The sequence below is a fragment of the Rutilus rutilus genome (genome assembly GCF_951802725.1).
Source record: "Rutilus rutilus genome assembly, chromosome: 18".
In the NCBI taxonomy this organism is placed as follows: Eukaryota; Metazoa; Chordata; class Actinopteri; order Cypriniformes; family Leuciscidae; genus Rutilus; species Rutilus rutilus.
In genome coordinates this window covers 20,356,182-20,372,678 of record NC_140231.1, presented here as the reverse complement: position 1 = coordinate 20,372,678, position 16,497 = coordinate 20,356,182, and the positions used below count along the sequence as shown (strand labels likewise).

The 16,497-nt window shown below is 36.3% G+C and overlaps 3 protein-coding genes across 3 annotated transcripts; all 3 read left to right on the top strand.

The window, feature by feature from the left end:
• Window positions 1–1,117: 1,117 nt before the first annotated feature.
• Window positions 1,118–2,071, top strand: LOC311277649 (olfactory receptor 4B13-like; the record flags this gene model as incomplete). Its single annotated transcript, XM_084388018.1, has 1 exon — window positions 1,118–2,071. The coding sequence occupies one exon, from the start codon at window positions 1,118–1,120 to the stop codon at window positions 2,069–2,071; it is 954 nt and encodes a 317-aa protein (XP_084244144.1).
• A 4,492-nt stretch (window positions 2,072–6,563) lies between these two features.
• On the top strand, window positions 6,564–7,529 carry LOC311277648 (olfactory receptor 6N2-like; the record flags this gene model as incomplete). Its single annotated transcript, XM_084388017.1, has 1 exon — window positions 6,564–7,529. The coding sequence occupies one exon, from the start codon at window positions 6,564–6,566 to the stop codon at window positions 7,527–7,529; it is 966 nt and encodes a 321-aa protein (XP_084244143.1).
• Window positions 7,530–13,758: 6,229 nt separating this feature from the next.
• LOC311277647 (olfactory receptor 2K2-like) lies at window positions 13,759–14,682 on the top strand (the record flags this gene model as incomplete). The annotated part of the gene is made up of 1 exon (XM_084388016.1): window positions 13,759–14,682. One exon carries the CDS (start codon window positions 13,759–13,761, stop codon window positions 14,680–14,682), a length of 924 nt encoding a protein of 307 aa, XP_084244142.1.
• Between the last annotated feature and the right edge of the window lie 1,815 nt (window positions 14,683–16,497).

The window sequence follows — 16,497 nt, the reverse complement described above, 5'->3', positions numbered from 1 at the left end:
TGTATAATGTGACTATAAGAACTCGCTCAAGTACTGCAGAGCTAAACCATTTAGTGCTTTGTAAGTAATCAACAATATTTAAAAATGTATACAATGTTTAATAGGGAGCCAATGCAGTGTTGACAGAACAGGACTAATATGGTCATACTTCCTGGTTCTGCTAAGAACTCGAGCTGCTGCGTTTTGGACCAGCTGTAGTTTGTTTATTATGCATGCAGGGCAACCACCCATAAGGGATATGAATGCATGAACTAACTGTTCACCATTTGTCATTAAGAGCAAATGTTATAATTTAGATATATTTTTACAATGGAAGAATGTGGTTTTACAGATACTAGAAACGTGACAAATGAAAGATTGGTATCAAAGAGCACACCCAGGTTCCTAACAGACAACAAAGACTAGACAGTTAAATGTTAGACAGTATTCTAGGTTATTATTGCGGAGGTTTTTGGTCCAATAATTAGAATCTCTGTTTTTTCAGAATTAAGTAGTAGGAAATTACTAGTCATCCAGTTTTTTATATCAGCTATGCATTCTGTTAATTTTGTAAATTGGTAAGTTTCGTCAGGGCACTAAGAAATATACAGCTGAGTATCATCAGCATAACAGTGAAAACTATCCTCTTAGTTGCCAAACATCTCTGGTTGACGTGGTCCAGTGTGAAGGTCAGCTACTGTATCTAGTATTTTTCTGCTATGACTGGGTGACGTTGGTAGTTCCTTCATTGATGAGTGAAACTAAATGATTCAAACTAAATCCTATACTAATTCAACATGTTATTTGGTTTGAATAAAATAAGAAAAATAAGGATTGCAAAGTTTGCAAGGATCATATTTATAATTAATCCCAAGACGCTTTATAACATCTTCAAATCATTTCCCAACTGAATTTTTTTCTTATAAGACGTTCAGCTCTTCACACGCAGATACACAGCTCGAGATTTGTTGATCTGATTGTTTGCCTTTTTTTCTAAGCTCCATCTTTGATTGTCTGATTGAGTAGATTGTAAATGAATGTAGCCATTTTACCATATATTTTTTATTCTTATATTTTTTATTATTATTATTGCAGAATATCATTGTTTTGTGTGATTTGAAGCAATATCCATAACTTGATGGATAACATGTCTTATCCTGTGATATTGACTCTTATGGTGCCCAAATTATCTAAGTCATATAGGCATATCTATTTCACTTGTTTTCTTTTCCTTTATCTGCTTATCTTGTCAATTAATATTCGTCTTGTTATGGTCATTATCAAGACAAAAGCACTTCATGAACCAGTGTACATATTCTTGTCTCATTTGTGTGTAAATGGGGTTTATGGAGCCTCAGGATTCTACCCTAAATTTCTGTCTGATTTAATATTGGATTCATATGTGATCTCCTCTCACATGTGTGCTCTGCAATCCTTTGTTATTTACAGCTCTTTTCTGTGTGAGTTTACAATATTAACAGTGATGTCTTATGATAGATATGTAGCCATATGCAAACCTTTAGACTATCATTCCAAGTTAACTAAATTCACCTGTGTGAAATTAATTCTGTTTTCATGGATTGTTCCCAACTTCTCTGTGATTCCAGCAATTCTGTTATCAAATCTGAGACCATTTTGTAATTATTACATTGATAAATTATATTGTGACAATTGGTCAATTGTAAAACTTTCTTGTACATCATCTTTTGTGAATAATGTCTATGGATATATTTTTGCAATTATATATCTTAGCAGTGTTGTTTTCATCATAGTGTCCTATATTAAACTGATCTCTGCATGTAAAGCATCTTTAGAAAACAGAAGGAAATTCTGGCAAACGTGTCTGCCACACATATTATCGCTGATAAATTTCACTTTTGCTTTGGTTTTTGACGTTATGTATGGCAGGTATGGTTCAAATGACATTCCCGAGAGTCTGCGTAATTTTTTGGCTTTAGAATTAGTTATAGTTCCACCTGTTTTTAATCCCCTAATCTATGGGTTAAATATTAGAGCAGTGCGCAGAGTTTTTGTCTCATGTATTTCAGCAAGAGTGAATGTTTTAGAAGCTAAAAAAGGCTTAAATCCGTGACAATTACTTGATGTACTTGCAAACAGACATGCAAAATAGTATATTTTTTAAAGTAAATGAATTACAACAAAAAGTAAGAAAAACAAGAATGTGCTGTCAACATTATTTTTATGTACATCATTGAATATTTTCATAAAACATTCAAAAGAAAATGAGGCCTATTTTTATTTTATTTAATTTTTTTATGCTTTCACTGCTCCCATATCCACTTATAACATTTATTGTATAACATTTTACATCCTTTGTTGATTTATTTGCTGATGTTTGTCTAAATTACCAAAAATATATTAGAAAAGTCCTGGGAATTTCCTGAGATGTGTATAATGTGTTTACATTTTACGGTAACACTTTATTTCGATAGTCCACTTTAGACATTCTACTAACGATAAGTAACTTTGCAGCTACATGTCAACTAACTGTCATCAGAGTATTAATAGACTGTCTGCTTAATATCTGCTAACACTTTATTTTGTTGGTCCCCCAACAGACATTCTACTAACTATAAGTAACTGGCAACTACAAGTCAACTTGTTCTACTAACCTGAACCCTAACACCTAACCATAACCTAACAGTCTACTATACTTTAATGATAGTTAGTTGACATGTAGTTGAAAAGTTACTTATAGTTAGTAGAATGTCTAAAGTGGACTATCAAAATAACCCATTTTACTTATATTTTACTTTAAATGTTTTACATTTTAATTATTTTACTTCAAATTATACTGCTATTTTACATGTACACCAATAATGTGATTATTGCCAATAATCAGACTTAATAGAATCTTAATAGAATCTCACGTAAAACCTTCATTCTGAACCTCCATTATTCTGATGATAAAATAAATGATTAAACCATTGGTTTAGTCGTGTATTTTTATTTTACATTTTTGTTTTAAAAAATATGCCGCCTTCAAGCCCTACAGTGTACATGAACCTCTTCACCGGTTCCCTGGTATTTGGCCTTCCTATGAAGGTAATATGATGCCATAAAGAATCACATGCGCAGGGTAAGATTTGTGAAAGTGTACATAAGATTGCAAGCCTAAATAAAATTTGCATGTGCAAGAGAAGATTTGTAAAGGTGTAAATCGTCTTTCAAGTGAAAGAAAAAAATATTTGCAGCATTTTACTGTTATTCGTAAGTGTAATGGATGTATTGTGAAACTGCAGCTTCATGCTTACGCAAAATAAATATCATCTGTATTCTTCTGACTTCCATTTTTCCACGCTTACACAGCAATTTGCAACCGAAAAAAACATCAGAGCCAGGAACTGTGAAACAGATTGATCGCAAATCAACATTTGTGTAAAAAAATAAACTGTTGCAAATGTCTAAATGAATTGTTGTGAACATGAGGCAAAAAAGTTCCCGTAATAACCCGATTTGTTGCCTTGTTGCTATTTTGAGGCAACTGAAATAGACTGCACCATTGACCAGGATGGTCTGCTTAACCTTGCACACGAGCAGATCAGTCTTTCCGTTTGCAAAATGTGCCATGTAAATAGCGAATCCGCCATGGCGCGAGCACAACTGGCTTTTAAAGGGAATGGGAAATTACACTCTGATTGGTTTATTGCACTTTATGCCCAAAACACACCCATTACTCATTAAGAGAATAGAGACAACCCTTTTAGGTGCGCCGACCATTTTTCCTGTTGTTAAACTAGCAAAAGTGGATTCGGACACGTCCTAAGTGCACTTGCCGTGCACTTTAGACCATGTGCTTAGATCCTTAAAATAGGGCCCATTGAGTTTTGCAAGCAGGAGGAGGAGGGCGGGTCCACCTTCTTCATGTAGCCAATCAAATGATCTTCTTGCTGACTCTCAATTTACTCTTATCTGATTGGTTCAATAAACACGGCAGTCGCCAGAACACATCTTTATCATCTTTTGGCTCAGCATCGTTCTCGTTGCTGAAATGGTACTTTTAATGCACACATAGCCTACATGTTATTTTTCTTACATACCAGGACCTAATTACCTGGGGCATCGACACCCAAGCGTCTACAGTCGACACTTAATAAATAAATTTACCTGGTCTCCAGCTCTATTTTTTATTTTTACACTAAGTAATTTTCTATGTATTAAAACCAAGTATACAATTCATCAAGTTAGTATTTTTAAATTTATTCCAAAATAATAACCAAAGGCAGTAACAATTTAAACAATATATATTATATGTGTAATGTTCATCTTTTCTTTTAAATAAAAAAAAGACCCCCCTCCCATTTTTCATTAACGCCATAATTATCTTAATTCAGGCCGATCCGTGAACTCGCACGAAAACAAGAGGCGGGATTTACTGCACGAGCCAATCATGTACGATCATAACCAATCATATCCAATCATAGCGCGATGGAGCCATTGCCTCCTCTCACGTGACTTTCCCCCATTCATTCTCAGTTACCCCCCACTAAACCCACCGCACGCTTTTGGGTGTCTGTTTTAAAGGAACACTCCACCGTTTTTTGAAATAGGGCTTATTCACTGTTTTTCCTACATTTAGATAGGTGGGCAAATGCATTTTTGTCCCAATGCCCAAAAAAAAACATGCATTGTTTTAGTTTGGCAGCGCCGCCGATAGCTTAGCTTAGCATAATGAATGGAATCCTTTGTTGCCAGCTAGCATGTCGTGAGTAAAAGTGATTCAAAAATAAAAAATAAACGAATTACTTCTTGTGGCCTGCGTATTCACAACGAGTACAAATAGCAATGCAGATTAAGACTAGGTGATTTCCTAGGCAGATATTGACATGGGACTATATTGGGGTGAAGCATAGGCGAAGCACTGCTACTTGGGCGCAGAGATATCACGCAACACCTGAAATCCCCCAACTTCCGTCAACATACCAGCGTGAATAGTAGCCGGCTATTTTTCCTACAATAGACATAGTGAATGGCGATGAACATGGCGGATTTTGTGAGAGACGAAAAGGGTGACTTCTCAGACAGTCGAGAGCCAGAACCATATACCTCTATGAACCAGAGTTTTCAGAAGATGAGCTGCGTGCTTTGGAAATAGAACGACAGGGGGAGGAGGTTGCGATCGCTCAACAGCCTGAGGACGTGAGGAGGATGAGAGTCAACACGAACTGGTGGTGAGTGTGATATCTCTGCGCCCAAGTAGCAGTGCTTCGCCTGTGCTTCACCCCAATATAGTCCCAATATCTGATATGCCAGAAATTCATCCGACCATCCGATTGCCGGTCGGGAAAGGTTAATCGCCTCTCGTTTACCCCTGTACACTGCACGAATACTGCACTACGACAAAGCTGAAAATCGGCCCGACCCGAAAAAGAGTCGCACGAGTCAGAATTCGGACGAAAATCGCACAGTGTATGCCCGCCCAAGCGCTTAGATCGTTAAAATAGCACCCAAAGTCTCATTCATCAACAGTGACTTGCTGCCACCCACTGGCGGTTTTAATTTCACAATTAAAGTATCTTTTCATTTTTTTAAATAATTTCTAATCTCGATATTCAACGTTTTATGTTTAATACGTCAAAATATTATTTATGCATTTGTAACTGCATGTTAAATGCATTCATGTCCCTCTGAGCTGCAAATGCAAGATCAATTTAGTTGATACTGATTTAATTTGATTGTTAACAGCCCTATTTGTCTTGTTCAATTAGTCTTATTATTCCAATAGAATTTGATTTAATGTAAGAATTTGACTAATAAAATTGCATGCATTTAATTAGGTTAAAAAGTTTATTTTTAAAGGAAAAAATGCCCATAAAAGGTACAAATCAATTTAATCTTATTGGAAAAGATGATTTCTGTCACTGCTGCAAACTGATATAGAATATGAAGAATATCCAAAATTTTAGGATTCAGCTGTCCATGACAGTCCTAAACCTGCAAAGGTACCAACACAATAAAAGCACTCAGCAAAATATCATCTAATTATCGTTATCGATAAAATCCCAGAAAATATTGAGATATACTTTTTTGTCAATATCGCACACCCCTAACATGACATTTTGAGAGCTATAAATGATATGGTTTCATTTAGTAAGATTACAACAAAATCCTTAAATATGGGGTGTTCCAAACTTATTAAATGTGGGGCTGTTTTCGCAGGTATTGTTACTAAAATTGACATTTATTTTATTTTGACATTTATTTTAACAGATCAAGACGTATGCAAAGTGTTGTGCTTGAACCCATAATTAGTCCCAAGAAATGTTAGAATATCTCTCAGAGATTTCCCTAATGAGAAATCACTAAATATAAAACTAAGCTAGAGACCTCATCACTTTCAGTTGTAAACACATTTGTGGAAACTGTTAACTTTCCTTTTTTTCTTTATCTGACTGCTTTATGTCCTTAGGCAACTTTGGTAATTGAAGCTTAATTAAATGTCTGCTTTAGTTATTCATTTACTGACCATTGACTAATATTGTCTTGTATTGGGTTGTTTTGCTTGATATTTGTTTGTTTCGTGTGATTTAAAGGACTATCCATGACATACCTTGACTTCCATGATGGATAACATGTCTTATCCTTTGACACTGACTCTTATGGTGCCAAAAGAGACTAAATTATATAGGCATGTATATTTTATTTGTTTTCTTGCCTTATATCTCTTTATATTGTTTATAAATATTGTTGTTGTGGTGGTCATTATCATAGAGAAAGCACTTCATGAACCAATGTACATATTCTTGTCTCATCTGTGTGTAAATGGGGTTTATGGAGCCACAGGATTCTACCCTAAAATTCTGTCTGATTTAATATTGGATTCATATGTGATCTCCTTCCATATGTGTGCTCTGCAAACCTATGTTATCTACAGCTCTTTACTTTCTGAGATCACAATATTAACAGTGATGTCTTATGATAGATATGTAGCCATATGCAAACCTTTAGACTATCATTCCAAATTAACTAAAAACACCTGTGTCAAATTAATTCTGTTTTCTTGGATTGTGCCCAACATCTGTGGTGTTATAGCCACCCTGTTAGCAAACTTGAGATCTATTTGTAAATATCACATTGACAAATTATACTGTGACAACTGGTCAATTGTAAAGCTGTCTTGTGTATCATCTGTTGTAAATAATGTATTTGGATATACCATTACAGTCACATTTTTTAGCTTTATAGTTTTCATCATAGTGTCCTATGTAAAACTGATCTCTGCATGTAAAGCATCTTTAGAGAACAGAAGGAAATTCTGGCAAACGTGTCTGCCACACATATTATCACTGATAAATTTCACTTTTGCTTTCCTTTTTGATTTAATGTATAACAGATATGGTTCAAATGACATTCCAGAGAGTCTGCGTAATTTTTTGGCTTTAGAATTAGTTATAGTTCCACCTATTTTTAGTCCTCTAATTTATGGATTAAATATTAGAGCAGTGCGCAAAAGAGTTTTTACTTCATGTGTTGCAGCAAAAGAACATGTTTCACAAAAGGTCCACAACTTAATTGTGTACAAAAACTGATACAGGCAAAACAAAACACATGTTTGTTTTTAACATGCACAATGGTGTGATGTATGTACAAACTGTAAAAAAATAAAATAAAACCGTTTTGAATCCACCCAGCCTAAGCATCCTGTCAATTGGATTTGACTTCAAGTTGTAAGATCATATTACAACACTGTATTTTTTTGTCTATAGAATGGAAGTCAAAGGGAACCGAAATTGTTTGGTTACCAACATTCTTCAAAATATCTTTTTATGTTCCACAGAAAAAATAAAATGCATTCAGGTTTGTAACATGAGGTGAATGAGGACGTAATTGAATTTTTTTGGTGAGCTATCCCTTTAAGCCAGGGGTTCTCAACCTTTTGCAAGCTGGGCCCCCCCAAAGCTGGTTCACTGCAGTTGGGGCCCCCCCTCCTCCTCCTCCCTGGGTACTATTAGGCCTAGTAATTATCATAGGCTATTGCTATAATTGGGAATTGGCACCAGACCTCTGATATAAATTTATGCTTTATTATTGTTATTATTAGCCTACTAGGCCTAGTAGGCATATCATCTGCATTTTTCACAGAAGCTTGCAGGTAGGCGATGTTAATGTGAGACCTGAGCCTGCTTTGCCTTGCAAAGATCCTCAATTCGGTCCCATTATAAAATAATTCAAAACGAAAAGAAACCGACTAGCCTACTCTGCTTATGTAATCCATGAAGTGTGCATCTCTCTATATATGCGTTCACTGCGAAGATGACGAGACGGCATCGTCAATTAACTTTATCTTTGCAGCCCGACACTGACACAGAAAACACTAGTTTATTAATAAACAATTAAACTGTCTCCTTGTGCTATATTTGGCACATTCATAATCATTTTGCTGGTTCTTTGTGACAGCTGTTATGTGCGTTATTGACAGCGTCACCACCGCATCGCCGCATCTGCACCAGAACATGCAGATTTTATTTTAGAGAATAATCGCACAACCTATTCGATATTCTATAATTAAATAAACTAATCGAATATTCAAAAATCGTGACTCGTCCCTACATGGAATCTCTTGTTTCTTTTCCCAAATCTTCACTCACGTCTCACCCATTTTCGCAGGGGATAAACGTTTCTTCCTTGGTTCGCTTTTAATTAGGCATATTATATTCGTATTCTTGTGGTAAAGTAGAAAAACGCTGACAGATAGCCCACATTTTTACTTGTAGGCTACGTCAAATTCTTTTTTAACACAGTTTGTGCTTGTTATTAGACATGCGGCGTCTCAAGTTTATTTGTAAAGCGTGTTTCACACGCGCGGGTGATTTTTGTTTCGCTTTCTCTGGCAGCGCAATTTCAAACATAGCCTAAATGTCTTGCCCTTGTGGAGAATAAAATTCGCTCTTCATACCTTTTACAACAAGTAGAAAACATGAAGATATCAGAAAAGAGATCGATGGTCTCTTTCCTGTTCGTGTCCCACATCCCTCTCAAAGCGCAGTCCACGTTTGTTTTTTTAAATAGATTTAACTTTATTAGCCTATATTATTTAAGTTTCCAATATTTAATGATATTTATTTTAATACTTTACAGGCCTAGTGTGTTGTTTCTTTGACGGAATTGCTCAAATAAACACTTTTTTTGCTCAAAACAACCCCCCAACCACCGCAGGTATAGACCTAGTTGGTCCACCACCGCGGTGGTAAAAAAAAACTCCCACCGTCACAGCCCTATAAACCCGAAAGTAAAACAGATAATTTTATAATTAAATAGTGCAATACTTTGCGCTACTGTATTGAATTGCGTGCGCAAAATATCGCGATACTGAACAGAATCGATTTTTTCCCCCACCACTACCAATAACACCAGTAAAAGTCGCTAGGGGGATGATTTGTTGTGTGTTATAATAGTCCAACCACTTGCATTTCAACATGGGGAATTTTCGTGATATTTCTTTTTTATATATATTTTGCCTACTCGCGCCCCCTCAGGGGATTTTGCAGTAGAAAGGTTGCCTCAAAATTTATTTTAGTCTTCACAGAATGCGGGTCTATTGAGGCTGCATTAGCTACAACTGAGCTCCATGCCTGCAACAATAACCCAAAGCACTGCCTATTGTCTAAATGACTGTTTTGCTGTTGGTTAAAAATGTATGACTGTACTGACATCTCCAAAACTTCAAAGGCAGAGCAAGTTATTTCAAACTGATGAAAGCAACTTTTTTCTTTGGAATGACTTCCTATAATTAAACACAAAGGAGTCAGTCGATCCCATAAAGAATAGATGAGAATTAAGATTTGGCTCCATTGAATCACCTACCTTAAATACTTAGATTACCAAACTACTACACATCTCAGAAGAACCTTAAAGTAGTGGTAGTGTATTGGTAATTTAATGAATAGGCTAAAAATAACCCAACTGTGGGTTATTTTAACCCAATGCATTGGGTTAAACGCCAATTGTTAAAATAACCCAACAGTTTAATTAAATATAAATTTTTATTTATGACACTATTTTAATAAATAAAATGCTGTTTTCAAATTCAGATTTCATTGTATAAAACAATACATGTTTCAACAAATATATTTTTTAATTACAAACTATACATTGGGGAGTCTAGCATTTAAAGGGTAACTCTCGCCAAATTGCATAGGCTATTTTTGTTAATCTACCCAAGTCAAACATTTGTGTAAAAGCATAATTAGAATGGAAACTCCACTTTTAAGATTGACCGTATTTTCGTATTCGATCAAAATGCCCTTTGAATGGGAGTGCTAGGGGCACTACAATGATAGGGTAGAGTGGGGGAAAACGCCCCCCTGGGGTAAAACGCCCCCCACCTGTTTTTCCCAAAATAACCACTAAAAGTAGTCAATATAGGTTTTTACTGTTGCTATGCACTACGTTGATAACGGGGATATACAAATCTCTATGGAGAAGCTGACACCAGCGACACATTTGAAGAGAAGAGGATTACATGGTAAATGCTATAATTTTCAGATATTAGTAAATAAGTGTTTAAGAGAATATTGTTCTGCAGGATATCGCAGTGATGTATGATAGATGAATAGTGAAGTCTGTAGTTTGAGATCATATGTTATTTATAAGGAATATAATTATAAAAAAAAATTTTTTTTAATTTTTTTTAAAAAAGTCATACGCTGAGGGGTAAAACGCCCCCCTGGGAGCATAGTTTCTCTCTATCATAATTACTATAATAAAATATTTATGTCTATCAAATCCTTTGTTTTACACTTAATGCAGTATAACTAGGTGGTAAAATCAAAATATTTGAACAAAACATGAAAAAATTACCTCAAGTGAACATTAACTAGCTAGCTTGCTAGCAAAGTTAGCTCACTGATGGAAGGTAGTTAAATTTGGCTATTTTGGACATTGCTGAAATAAATATTAATATATTAATATTAATATATTTACATGTTTATACATTACTTGCCTTTTACTTTTAGAGATTAAAAACTATTGTCTGTTAATTTTGCTGTTGATCTATCAAGCAAACTGGTTTGTAAGAAAGGGGGCATTTTACCCCACCTTGGGGGGCGTTTTACCCCACCGCTGGGGCAAAACGCCCCCTTTGTACAAAAATATTTTCAGTCAAAATGCTAATTAATTATGAAGGCTAAGCAATTTTTATATTTGGTGAATAACTCCTGCCATAGTCACTCAAAACCGGGATGGCAATTCTAGTCAAATTTATGTTTTGTTTCACTGTAATGTCACATTTTCCTTAAGGGGGGCGTTTTCCCCCACTCTACCCTATAGCATCAAAATAGCTATATTTAAAACACTAAGAATGCTCGACACAACATGAAACTGTGCTTGAAGTATCACCAGGGGCTCTACACATGAACTCGAGCATTGAGAACATTGTTTGTGTACACAAAGTTTGCTAAAAAGAAAGGTTTTGTACGACTCACTTTATCAGTTAGTGTTTCCGGTGGCTGGAATTTTGGCAGTCAAAAGTAGTCGATCTCCGAATCATTAACACTATGATGCTACATAATGCGAATTTTTTTGAATGTATTGAGTTACATTTTCAACCCAGTGTGCATTCCTTTATGACTCTCATGTTAGTGTTAAGGTAAATCATGTGATCATATAGCCTACACTGGAGATGGGTTCCATAAGTGGACTGTTAGCAATAACATGATAATGGATTTAGTTATTGTTAAAAGCATCTGAATGTCTTAAATGAAATGGTAAATGTGTGTTTACTCTTTATGTTTTAGATACATTCCCTTATTAAGACACTGTACATTTTCTGTCTGATTGTGCAACACATTCTCACTCCCAATTCGTCACATATGGACATTTGGTCAGGACTCCTTGGCGTCACTTTTTAACATGCAGGGTAGCTAGCGTACATTTTTGATGTGCAACTTCATTGCTTTCAAAGAGAAACCTTTGGATATAACTCTGCACTGCCATATTGGTATTACCACACATTATATTGAATTAATAGGAAATCATCTGATTTGAATGAGATAACATTACCAAACGCGTCTCCCTGTACATTCTTTCATCTCATGAGTCTTAAACATTTAAATTATTTAATTAAAGTTGGGAATTTTCCCTGTTTATAAAAAGTGTGAGCAAGTTATGTTCGTCTTCATTAGTGAACAGATCAATGGACAGACAACAAGACACCTCAACATATAGGCCTACTGCAATTCGCTCATTCTGAAATCTGAATACAGATTTACTTATGTTTTGTTTTTTAAGCGCCTCCATTACCATAACTCTCTGACCTGCCTGTGTTCACACGAAGTTGTAAATGCCCAATTGAAGTTGGGCATTTACCCTGATTGGTCTGAATAACTTGCTGCTGCACAGTGCGGCCTGCTCTGCCTTGTCATTGTCTGTATCTTCCTTTTGTTCTTTTTTTCTTACTGCGGGAGAAAATGGATGTGTGGCCTGAGAGTTTGCAGCCTTGATTTAAGACAGTCGATATAAAATATAATATAATAGCCTACATAAATATAACACTTCATTCCTATGCCTACTTACACGCTAGTGAAATGCCAGAGAATTTGTGCGGTCCATTAGCCCATTAACTGTCATTGTTTCCAAGTTCTCCAAGATTTTGAAGTGGACGTTGGTCAATAAAAGACATCAGGGGGAAAAATACACGCTTCACAATTTCATGAAAAATAATAATGCTTAATATTTCCTGCACAATTACGTACATACAGGGGCAGCTCGTCAGGAGAGACAAAGAAGGCACAGCCTACCCAAGATTTTAAGGAGGGAATTAGGAGAAGAACAATTTCATAATATTAATAAAATTCCTCATTATTCATTTGATTTCACATCTCAGAATGTGTAGTCCATGTTTGTAATTTCACCATTGTAACATCATAAAATATTAGCTTACTGAAGTTGACTGTAAAAAAACAAAAACGTGGCTCTCTAGTGAACACAACGCACAGCGGAAGTGCTCATCGAAACAGTGCATCGATTATTTCGGTTATGTATATTTGCAATGTGTTTTAATCACAAAATCGCAAAATATATTAATTTAGTGCATGATGTTTCCTGATTCTAAGCGGGGCAGCCGATCTTGGAGCCCTCCATAGCTCTACAGCACCCACAAATTTCCAATGTAAATCTGTGGTGACAAATGGAACTGCAGTGAACTCTCATAGAGAGCCATTGGGGCAGATTTTTGGCTGCCCCGCTTATTATCCGAGCTCGGAGCCCTCCCCCCGGACAGCACGCCAAATACGCATTAAACTTTACTCCCTCTAATTGTATGTAAGTGTGATCTCGTGAAAGTGACTTATACATAAGGAATATCAGCAATTCAACAAAAAGCTATAGACAACAATAATGGAGTGACATCACCTTTTGTATAGTATTTGCAAGCATGAACCGCCTAATTATCAAAGGGCCGATAACCCATCCCATCCTCTGACCCACTGTTATATAAACTTTACAGTTGATTCAGCCACGAGCACTCTCCCTCAGAGCACAGAACGGTATAGGAAGATCTTTCGAGAAAACCTCAAGATTAACACTCTTTCTTTTTCAGGTACAAACACAATTCAGTTTATTAGTTTTCTCATCAAAGGATTTTCTCTGCTACATGAAGTATTTGACTGTAAATATGTTATGTGTATGACCAAAATGTGTGTGTACAAAAAGAAAATGCATGTGAGGAAGTGTAAAATAAGCATTGATTATGATTGTAATTTTCCTAAGATGCTTTTGTTAATGCATTTTTGTCTGGCCTGCATTAGTTTGTCAAGTGGAATGGACAACGTCTCCTCCTTCTCCTTGTTCTATCTCACAGCTCTGAATGACACCAGCAGGATCACTATATTCTCTTTTGCCCTCCCAGGATATTTTCTGACCATTTTTGTCAACGCAGTCTTGATTTTCATAATTGTTCTGGAGAAAGTCCTCCACCAGCCTATGTACATTTTTGTGTGCAATTTATGTATAAATGGATTATACGGAGCCACAGGATTTTATCCACCCCTACTGTATTATTTACTTAATGAAACCAATGTAATCTCCCTGGAAGAATGTGCCATACAAAGTTTTGCCATTTTCACCTATGCAATAGGGGAGTTTACTAATCTAAGCGTAATGGCATTCGATAGGTACTTAGCAATCTGCAGACCGCTATACTACCAGACTGTCATGACAACTATCACTGTTTGGAAGCTGCTGACTTTCATATGGATGTTTCCCTGCTGCACTGCAATACTGATCATACTGATGACGCTCAGGTTTCCGATCTGCATGAATCAGATAAATAAACTGTACTGTGAAACCTGGGTCTTGGAGAGACTTGCCTGCAGGGTGGACACTGCTCAGTTTGTGATCAATGGAATATTAACGTTTGCTGTTAATGCTCTGGTATGGTTTGTGTTTTTGTCATATATTAAAATAGTGATCGCTTGTAAGTACTCTGTCCAAAACCACAAGAAGTTCATAACCACATGTTTGCCACATTTGGTAGCTTTTTTGAATTATGTGGTGTGGTCACTTTTTAATGCCCTATATGAGCTGTTTGGAACTAGCAGTCTGCCTCAGGGTTTTAAAAACTTGTTGTCAGTTTCCTTTGTGATTGTTCCACCTCTGGTTAATCCTATAATATATGGAATTGTATTAACTCCTATTAGGACCAAAGCAAAGTGTATATTCCAAAAACTGAGCACTGCTTATTGATTCATAACACATCAGACCTGGAAAAATAACATGGCTCGCAAGTAGGGTTTGCGTGCTCCCTGATGATTCATGACTGTTATGATAAATATCAAAATAAAAACCATGAGTTTGTGGTAAAACTGTATGATATTGAATATGAATACATATACATAAATATCAATAAAAAGATTGCAATGCAACTTATTTAAAGGGCCCCTATTATGGTTTTTTGAAAATGACCTTTCATGTAGTGTGTAACATATAGCTCTAAGTGAATGAAAACATCCTGCAAAGTTTTAAATCTGAAAGTGCACCGTATAAAAAGTTATTGTCTTTCAAAAGTAAGATTCGACTCTGAGTCAATGAAATGCCAGTTTTTTTTTTTCACTGCCCAAGGACGAGCATGTGAAGAATCAGTGGTTAAAGTTAATCTTTACCGATATCACAGCAGTATAATCCTAAACTTTTGCTGTGTTCCCTTTATTTCACTGACGACTGCTTCTCAAATCTCAGAGTTCAATGCAGGATTCGCACACCGCTTGGCTCTTGTAAGATGGTGTTCAAAATACTTAGTTTTGAGGTTTATATTGTGTAGGTCTCCTGCTAACTGGCTAACTCACGTTATTATCAGTCTTACTGAAATACTTCTGTCACGACACGCACACAAATAGATAGATCCAAGTGTAAATTTAATAGGGTAATCCGTAATCGTAAGTCATCCAGGCAAAGGGTCAAAATCCATACAAAGGCAGTCCAAAACAAGAAACAAAACAGGCAAAAGATCTCCGAAGTGCAAGTGACATTAAAGAAGGATTCCGTGACAATGAATGAAACAAACAGGGTATAAATAAGAAGATACAAACAATGTGAGTGGAAACAGCTGTGTGCAAATGACCAGTAATGAGTACAGGCAAAGGCTTATGGGAAATGCAGTTCCTAATGTGATGGTGACGGAATGGGGAAGAGACCTCTAGTGGACACCCAGGGAACACCAAACAGACACTGTGACATTTATAACTGCCACGATTATAACTGTGTCTATTATTGCAGATTGTCTGTCGTTCTCCCTACTTTGAGGAAATATTTGTTTTACCAACGTTTATGTTACATCCAAGGGGGTAATCCAGCACCCGGAAAGCGTACCTTCCCTGGGGGCCGCCATTGGTTAGCAAGCCATCACCTGCTGTTAGCATTCCATTGACTCCCATTCATTTTGGCGTCACTTTGACAGCAAATAACTTTACATCTGAGGCGTTTAATTTATCCATTGTTTATTTCTAAAGAAACATGACAATGTATAAAAGGCTCCATTACCTTGTATCTTACGTTATGGCCCCGTAGAAGCAGTTTTTGTAGAAATAGGCTAACAATTGCATCATAACCACGCGACTCTCTGTTGCACAGTAGAGAATTCCGATAAAGTCCGATAAAGTCAAGGGAGAAGCCCATAGAGAGTCATAAAGTTGCTCCTGCCCCTATAGCTCATGGACAGCTCCTACTCACGCTCTCCGTTTCTGCAAGATTCGGAAGGGAATGATTCAGATTTCTGTTGGCACAGCTACTAGAAGACAGACAGGTTGCAAATACTCAGTAAATAAATTAGTACTTGTAAAATAATTGGTTTGTTGATGGACATGCACATGTTAATGCTGATTGTGAGGAATTACAGTTGCAACATCTCATATAATGTACCTCAAACTGAGTAGTGTTTTACTGAGTTTTCCTGTTCGAGTCATCCTTGCGATGAAGGTTCGGGGTGAATAACAGTTCTTCCAATGTTTCATCATCGGACTCGCTCTCACATTGATATGGTAAAATTGACGTCATTGTTCGTTA